This window comes from Eufriesea mexicana, unplaced genomic scaffold (genome assembly GCF_001483705.2).
Source record: "Eufriesea mexicana isolate 0111107269 unplaced genomic scaffold, ASM148370v2 scaffold863, whole genome shotgun sequence".
NCBI classification, from domain to species: domain Eukaryota; kingdom Metazoa; phylum Arthropoda; class Insecta; order Hymenoptera; family Apidae; genus Eufriesea; species Eufriesea mexicana.
This window is the reverse complement of record NW_016909035.1, coordinates 331,734-341,215: the sequence shown is the minus strand read 5'-3', so window position 1 is coordinate 341,215 and position 9,482 is coordinate 331,734. Positions and strand designations below refer to the sequence as shown.

The 9,482-nt window shown below is 47.6% G+C and overlaps 1 protein-coding gene across 1 annotated transcript; it reads right to left on the bottom strand.

Annotated features, from left to right (window-relative positions):
• Positions 1 to 329: 329 nt before the first annotated feature.
• LOC108547071 (uncharacterized) lies at positions 330 to 7,284 on the bottom strand. The gene is made up of 3 exons (XM_017899427.1): positions 6,824 to 7,284; positions 4,265 to 4,474; positions 330 to 2,856 (listed from the first exon to the last, which is right to left on the bottom strand). The coding sequence occupies exons 1-3, from the start codon at positions 6,926 to 6,928 to the stop codon at positions 2,770 to 2,772; spliced, it is 402 nt and encodes a 133-aa protein (XP_017754916.1). The 5' UTR covers positions 6,929 to 7,284; the 3' UTR covers positions 330 to 2,769.
• Positions 7,285 to 9,482: the final 2,198 nt, after the last annotated feature.

Sequence of the window (9,482 nt, the reverse complement as noted above, 5' to 3'; positions counted from 1 at the left end):
TCTCTCTCTCTCTCTCTCTCTCTCTCTCTCTCTCTCTCTCTCTCTCTCGCTCTCTCGCTCTCAGACTGGTTTATCAAATTTTCAGAGCTGCTCCCTCGCAGTACTAATTAATCCCTTCATATATATATATATATATATGTATATATACACATATATGTATATATATATATATGTATGTGGTTGCAATATATATATATACAGTACATGTTTCCGCGACAACGAGCAAGCCGGCCGTCGCGATACAATAGCATTGAATTATACTTAAATACGAACGATCTTCGTAACAAAAAACACTTTCGAACCGTTCATAGTTCATAAAAATTTCATTATTTCGTTCCTAAGATGCCCGGTCACCGTTTGTCTTCGTCCTCTCCGCCCCCCGGCCCCGTTGCCAATCCGATTACCCCCCGTTTACCTCGACTCGGGCGCAGAAATGAAAATTAATCCTCGAAATCATGGCTCGATGCACGACGCCGGGACAAAGACAAGGCGGTTCGAGCATCGTACGCATTTCGATTCGCAAGAAATTCGTCACGCGCGTGAGCGTTTTGCCTATTTTCATCCTAACAGTTGCCAAGTAAGTACTCGAGATGGCACGTGAAAGTGCTAGCGTGTAGGTACAAAGAGGAAAATATATATGTGTATATTAATCAGCGTAGGATGAAAATAGCGAGTCTTTTCTTCTTTGGAAAAATAGCTTCGAAACGGTTTATTAGCCGGCCGTCTACCTTCGTAGCAACGCGACGCGTCATCATGGCGGCTGCCAATTATCTTCGGCCCTTCGATCAATCGTGACGGTCGCGATCTATATAACGCTCTTCTCTTTTATTTACAAATTCGTCTAGGTGTACAAGCTATGCCTGAGGCTAGAAAAATGCGATCGCTCGAGCGCAGGGAGGTCGATCCTCGATCGCGATGATCCAAGTATACCTCCGTACCACCGCGTGAAAAAATGATCGACGTGCGCGCGATCTACGTCGCGCAAAGACAATTTCTTCTACGGTTTCGCCTTCTCTTCCGCTTATCGAAGAGGATTCCATAGGGAAACGGCCGAAAAATTGATGCGAGTAATTTTCCTTGTAAAAACTTCGTTAATCCAGCGAACGTCACAACGACACGACGTCGCCTTCTCGTCGATGGATTTAAACCTACACTGCGTTAATTTGCAAAAATTGTGCACGACCACACCGACGAAATATCCGCCGTGCAAATACAAAGGCTCTTCTCTAGGCTGGCTTTCGAATCGTGCGCGCCCTAACAAGGGAAATTCGATTTTTCCAAGAATTTCCCTTTCTCGCAAATGTCAAACAGGTTTTTCCATATAGCCGTTCGAGACTTTTCTCATCACCGATTCCATTCTTCCCTATTTTTCCTTCGAAACGATACAATTACGCTGCAACGACAGAGATAAGCGCAACGCTTTATCGTGACCTTCACCGCCACGATCCGAAGTCGATGTTTTCATTCTTTTCCTCGCACGATTCTCGGATCGGGAGAAGGAAAATAAGAAAAAAAAAAATACACTCCGATCGCGTCGCAACGATCGACGCAACAACGCACGATCCTCGATCCTAACGCGTGTATAAAAATCGGTGAGGGTGGGGGGAGAAGTGTCTTATGTACAGTTCGACGTGGAAGGCAAAGGCTACACGCAAAGGCTTCGCGAACGAAGCGATCATCCCACAGGATTCTGCACGATTACAATTACATTTATACCGATAATCCACATAACACCCATACGATTACATGGACACGTCGATAACACATGGATACGTCGTAACGTTAACCGTACAACGACGTGACTCCGGTTCGTCTATGAAATTCGTAGAAATCGTAACAATTGCGTAGAAATTCTAACCCATCGTCAAACGTGCCTCGGTCCGACTTGTCCACGGCGAGTCTACGTCTGAAACGTCATATACGACACACCCCGCGATCGATCGGGGGTTTAAAACGGGTTTTGAAAAATATGTTCGATCGTCCCCGCGTTCCCCGCTCGGACAAGTTTCCACGTGCAAAAATGTTTCACGCTAAATCTAGCTTGCTCTATAGCTTCGCGTATAAAAGTCGTTCCCGGTGTCCGCGCTCGAGTCGACCGTCGAGAAAGAACAGGAAAAGTGTAGAGAGATTCGTGTGTGCGCACCGTGTTCTAGAGCGCGATCGGTCCCGTCATCCCCGGCACGCGATCGCGCCCTTACAAATATTAATATTATTATTATTAAAATATTCGGTGTAAAAATATATACGATACATGCGCCAGGGTACCACGCCGGTACCCTGTCCGAGAAAAAACCAGCCATATTCTTCTCTCTTCCATCGTCCCTCCCATCCTGACAAACCGGACGTGTCTTGCACCCTCGCCAGAGGAGGTCCTGCCAAATCGAATCGCGTCGACGAATCATCCTCGAATGATCCCAAACGACCTCGACGACGAATTCGTCCGTTCCTGTCGGTCCCGGATATTCGACAACAAAAATTCTTCTCTGCGTCCAAGTCGCCTTCTTCGCCTCGCCTCGTTCCTGTCCCACGCGAATCCTCGAGGTCCAACGTTCCCTTTGTCCAACCTTACCACCGTGGGACCGAGTTGGATCGCTCGAAAGCCGTTTTCAGCGGTTTTATTTTTCGTGATTTTGTCACGGGGACACGCGATCGCGGCCCCCTGTTTATCGTTTTAATCCTGGTATTCGGTGACGACACGGGGCGTCGCGGCGCGCCCGGGTCTCAGGTCACGTCCACCACGAGCCCGTGAACCCAATCGTCGGCTAGCTGCTACGTCAGCAGCTTGAAGAACATCAGGCCTAAGGATATGTTGATGAACACCACCAGCATCACCAGCTGCTGCCGAGAGAACCAGTCCTGGAAATTTTCGTACGAATCAGAAACCTGTTTCGACCGCGAGTCTCTGTATTATTTACTACTCGTTTGTCCTTTTACGGGGCCTTATCGGCCATAGAAATCGTAGTACAAATTTCACGGGGGAATTAATTAAGTTTCACGCGGACACTCGGGCAGCCGCTCGGAATGCCTCGAACCGATCGAGCGAGTGGACTCCGAACAGATTTTTCGAGCAAAGCTTCCCCGATGATCGATAACAGCCGCAGTCGCGATGCGCGATAATGTCACGATACAAACGCGGTACGACGCAAAAAGGCGAATCGCGGGATTTACAGCTGAGGTATGCAGATGTGCAAGTAAACGCAGTTCGGCTTCGTATCGCGTTAAAACGCATTATAAATACCGCGCGATGTTTGTAATTAACGAGCGCACGCGCGCCGGTTACGAGCAAGGAGGTGTCAATGGGCCCGATTTATGGATCGCGTTCGGCTTAAACGACCAGAAGCACTTTCGTCGTCGCTTTTCGTTTCGTTGCATAAGACGAGGGTAAACAAGAATCCGTGAGCGGGAAAGCGTATGCGTGGCGAGATTAAAGGAGGATCGATAGTTCCTCGTGCGTTTTCGCGAAGCGTGCAACGGTCATAGGCGACGCGTACAAATCGTTCGCATTTGCGATTGAAAGGCTGCCCTATGGGAGACCGGATACGCGAACCGACCGCTTCGATTAATTATTCAGAATTATTTCGTATCGGTACTCGAGTGTCCTACTCTTGCAATCAGCCGATAAGAAACAAGCGGTTTTTGCGTCGTCGATTCGAACATGAGGCTTTCTCCCCACTTTCCGCTTTTAGCCAAGGTCATGGCTCCCAACGTGTCACGTTTAATTCTACAAACGTACCACGCACACGACGCAGCTCGCCATCGCCGATCTACGCCCGATCGTCGTCCTTCGTCCCCCGTACCCGCGTATTTGGCCACGTCCGATACAAATTTTCTCGGTCGTCGATAATCCCGATAGAGACGCTTTGGTCGATGGACCGACTCATTCACGAGACCCCGAGAAACCTTGAAGACCTGGGTATATTTGGAGCGAAGGAGGAAGACGGAACAGCCGCGGTTTAATTAAAGCTTTGACACTCATATTAAATTTATAACGCGAACCACTTAGGAGAGTATTATCGAACGATACTCCGTTTAAATACATTTACGTGTCTAATTAGACTGCCGTGAAATTATACATTGTAATGCGGAACCACGCTCGATATTTGCATTGAATGGCAATTTTCTGCGCCGCAACGGACAAAGGCCTGGTTCTTTTATTTTTCCCCTGTAAACTGTCTTTTATCTCTATTACGCGTTGTTTATCGAAAACGCGAAATTTCGATGCGAAATTGAAAGTCCGAGGTTGAAAACCGATCGGTATACTCACTTTAACCTGTGGACTGACCAGGTACAGCAGAGGATTGGCCCTGAGTCTTTCGCTCTCGTCGATCTGCCTGCGGATCTCCTCTCTCCTCATGCTGCTCAGGACACTGACTTCCTCCCTGGATAGCGGTGCCGTTGCCGTCAACTGAATAGGTTGAGCCACATCCGGCAGTGATTTCTTTCGTTGAAGGGACACTGCCGCCGCGGGCATCGCCTGCACGAAGAAAAGAAACGGGAAACAAAGAGAGAGAGGTGGCTCTTGGACGCGATCGATCATATAAAGCCTTATTTCTATGGATGCACGTATATCGTGAACGCGTCACGGGCCGATAAAAGGCCCTTTCGGTGAACGGCCTCGAAAGTCAGCCACGTGCCAGGAATTCGGCAATATCTTCGCGAAATTCCGCCACCCATTTTCGATTTCCCGTCAGCATCGATTCGCGAGTATCATCGATCTTCATCCAGCCGGAAATATCGCGGATCATCGCGATTAACGACTACTCGGGATCGCCATTTATCGTCGCGAGGCAAGGTAGATAAGAAGACCGCGGTTAATTGATAAGAATTTGCAAGAATGGTTAAGGTTAAGGTTCGTTGGTTAGAATATGGTTTTAAGAAATGGCTCGAATTCGCTTGGCGCGGCGTCAAGCTCCGGGGACGTTTACGTGTTCATTAGCTGCACATTTTGAAGAAGCAGAGAAAACGGGACAGCGAAGGGAGAAAGACAGGGAATCCTTGGACCAGTTCCAAAACGTGCAACCTCGCTCGTAATCGTACGTAATAACGATGCAAAGGCCAGGAATTCAAATCCCGGTTAACGCGATGCGTTGACCTTCGACATCGATTTTTCCCCGGCTCGTGCAGAGCCGATAACAAAGTGGTAAAAATTATCCGACCACGTATCGTAGAACTGTGTGTCGTTTCTTCTCCAACGATGCGTTCCACGTTAACCTTTAAGCTCTGCAACCTCTGCGCATCTCGTACGCGACTGATGCAACTGGATAATTAACACGTTGACGACCGAGTCGCCTGCACGTTGACAACCGGTCACGCAGATTTCCAATTATCCTACATCTATGTACTTTATCGCGTTTTTCTTCATTTAAAATTATCGGTATGTGATCCTGTTCGTTAGTATGCGTTGAAAAATGTTCTTTCTAGCATATAGCATTAAATGGCTAAATCGTTATCTGCGTTTTATATTATTATGTAATAGTTATTCAACTTTTCACTCGATATCACACAAGAGAGAAATATTAGATACATTATAGGGGAATACTTCATATTGTATTAAAAATTGTTGGAATATAACCATTCTAAAGCATTTTTAGAGCAGTAATGTCACTACATGCCCAGTCCTACGTGAAAGCATGGAGATGACTTATGTACGACTTTATGTTTGCGTATAAGGTACTTAATGGCATCATTAACTGTTCCCAAATTTGATGTACGTTTAATTTAGATTCATCCCACGAGTCTTTAAGATACCGTAATTTTTTGAAACAGCAGCAGCACAAGTACCTTTATGGCCACTACAACTGTTTCAACAGGATTCCGTTTCTCCCAGTCCTTAAATTTTGTCTGTTCACCCACTCATTTTGAGCATAGTATATTGTATCTTTCATCGACCAATAACGACTCTAGATAACTCTGTACTGTACTATATTATTTTTCTTGTTTCCAAAGGATTATTACCCGTTAAGATAAATAAATAATTAAATTAATTAATTAGTGAAATACCAGGTCGTCAACGTGTTAAGAGAAAGAAACTTCGAGGAGGAAGTAGATGCTCGAAATGCGGATACTCCGCATATAATTGCCAATCGGAATCAATGGCCGAACGTTGATTTATCGGTCGCAGTGTTACGATAATCGTTGCCCCGGTATCTCGCGCGTGCAACTTTTCCGCGTTTCAGCAAGCGTAAAATTAGACTGGCGCCCCTGCCACCCTTCGCCGATAATTTTTCTTCGATACCGTTAATTAGCCTCAATCGCCACGATTCGTCTTATTTCCCGGCCGTATCTGCCGCCACGGTTCATCGGGACTCTGTTCCGAGGTTTCGAGACTATTTCTCGAGCGTGCTGTAAATTGCACCGATAATGTCGCACAATATCTGAGTAGAAGAGCCCGGCTTTCATTCCCGATACGCTCCCCTTTCCCATCTACCACCCCAGCCCCCGCTTGCCACGCTATCAAACCCGGCTTATCGAACGATTTGCACCGTAGCAATCTCCGTGGACAGTCGTTTCTTATCTATTTACGCCATTCCAGCTGAATCTCGAACAGCTGATGGTCTCTAGACCGTGTCACTTCGTATTTCCACGAAGATTCGAATTTTAGATCGAAAATTAAATCACCGTCCTCGACGATTACGATCGTGGACTCGCGTGGATCAAGATTTTCTTGATATTTTCAAAACAGGTAGCAACCTCGCGTTCCACGCTTGATCTTGACAGAGGTTAGGGGACGCGATGGAAAGAGGTGAAGTTTCACTTCGCTCCCGAGGGTTCGTGGCTGAGACAGGCGATTTTGGAATTTGGGTTTTCTCTGACCGGTTCATACCTCCACGGGAGGTGCGACGATCCACGACTCCGAGGCCCTCCTGGCCATGAGAGCAGGGCTACATAGTAGCGCCTCTTCCTCCTCGTCAGGCTCCGACCACAACATCTTCGCTCGCAATCCTTCCTTTCCAAAGTCTCGCAAGTTCACGGTCGAGAGCTCGAACTGGTTCCAGAGTCGATAGCTTTGTCTTGCCTTCTATCCGAGCATTTGGATCGCGTGGCTCACTGAAACGGGGCCCAAGGATCGCTGAGAACCGGCGGGCAGCCTGACCCACGCGGGTTTCTCTCGCTGCAGCTAGTCTCGAGCGCGGTTTTCCCTTGCCTCGCAACGATGGAAATGGGAAATTCGGACCCGCGGCCTCCTGGTGAGGAAGCCAGGCCGTAGACTGAACGGCCCTGGCTCGTTCGACCGAAATAGAGAGACGCCCCACTATTTTCACGTCGAAATAGCATCGACTAACAGCGTGTCGCGACGCTCACGGTTGTGAACCGACGACGGATGCCAGAGCCTTGTCGATCCGCCGCTCGTTGATTTATGGCAGCCTGTCGTCGAACGGTCCTCGCTGTTAGACTTTATTTCGGAGTCACGGAATATCCTCTCTTTCTCGCGTGCATCCTATCGGGCGATAGTTATTGATCGGTATTTTTAGTCGAGCCCCGTTCTGGGCCGGATGTTGATGCGCTGGCGAACGGGTAAGCAAGCCAGAGGGCCGGCTCCTCGCTCCTGACCACGTAAAGAGCTGTTTGCTTTCGTTTCAGCATTGAACTTGGATTCTCACGGCAAGCGTCACTTATTTTCGTCCAATCGATTTCGAATCCCATCGAACTGTTTCAGTTAATAGAAACCTCCGTTAGGATCCTCGTAGTCTCTCGTTTCGAGAGAGCTTCGTGATCGGAGCAAGTATTTAGCTACTCGAGTACTTAATGATAGGCTGTTGGCTAATTGTCTGGTAGTTTTCCGGCTCGAAACGGGTTCGAGTTAATAGAAATTTCTTGGAATATCTATGAGAACCTGCATCCTTTACACCTGGACACTCGATAATCGAGTCTGGGGTCATTTTCTCGGATCTTCCGGCGATTTTGGTCACTTGGGAAATTTATCGGTAGACGTAACGGCGGTATCGGGATAGATCGTATGATTCAGACTACTCGGAAACGCGAATAGAGAACGGCTGACGGGCAAAACTGCAGAGGTGTGCGAGGTACAACGCAGGGGCGGTCGAAGGAAATTCTTTGGGGCCGTTCATGGTCGAAACGCGACCGGAAATATCGTTACGCAAATAAAGTGGAACTCGCAATTCGCGCTGTCTGATTCACGTAGCTGGCATGCGAATAAATTCGTCGAGGTTTTCGAGAATTCCGTGCTCGATCTTCGCACGCCAAAATGGGGCTCGGCCCACTTTATTTGTGTTTTCTTGTTTCCTTGTTGCGTATCGTTGCGTTGCACGAGTCGCTCTCAAGGTTGTGCTTCTATTCCACGTCTCGCAGCAGCGATAACAATTTTTCGGAAGTCAGCGTTAATTGAGCCGTTCTTTGCACAAATCGATTATGTCCACTTTTTGAGAAATCTTAAATTTAAGTGTCAAAGCACTCGGTGTACTCATAGCTTTTGATATTTAATATTTTTCAAAAAATTGGAGTTAACAGACTTGCCCAGTGAACGTATTCTTCCCCCCAACTCGCCCCTTGACGCATGCTATCCGCCGCGCAATTATTTCTCAATTTCCCTCGGAGGAAACTTTCGCGAGACATCTCGCGACTCGAAATGGCGTTCGTATCGACACTTGTTTTCTCGGCCAATTAATTATCGAATTTTAATCCTGACCTGCGCGGTGCAACGATAATTAGCCTTGTTAATCGAGGCGATATCTCGCACACGCAAGTGTACTTTATTACGCGGTCTCCTGACCCGCGGCTTATCTCAAGGTAACAGCCACGTCGAGTCTTCGCAACGATTTTTCTTTCTTTTTTTAAAACGATCTGCTCTCGGTTTCCGACACGGTGGGCTCGTTTCTTTTTTCGCCGCGGCGCGAGGCTGCGACGTTGGACGACGGACACATCCGGTGCCTCGTATTCGTGACCCGATAAACTGGTTCGCGTATGTAATTAACAAATAATTAATCCGCGGAGGCCGTTGACACCACCAGCCGATACCGTTCGATACCATTCGGTCAAACGCGGAACAAACGATCGCGAAAGTGCGTGGAATTTCGCGGAGGCCGCTGGATTCTGCATAGCAAGAGTCGTGATGAAGCAAAGCGTCCTTATAAATATTTCGAGGCAACCATTATACGTTCATCCAGAATTGACAGGAGTTTGGGTTCTCGTCTAGCGAAGGGTTAACTCTTTGACTGTCACGTCGAAATCACGTGTTTCCCTCAGGACGCCATTATTGTTCAAAGCTTATAATGGCAAAATAATAATAAATCGGTGACATAAGACAACATTCTTACCCAATGGAGCGTTTATCTCATTGACAGTCACCTTTTTGGTGCTTTGGTAACGATTGACAGTCAACTAGCTGTCAATTTTCGTCCAATTTTTGCAATTGTAGTTTTACTACAACGACCACCACGGTGTCACAGGGTAAACCGTGTCCGTGGTCATATATGACCAACGTGGCAGTCAAAGTGTCAAGCCTGGCTCGCCACGGAGAGACC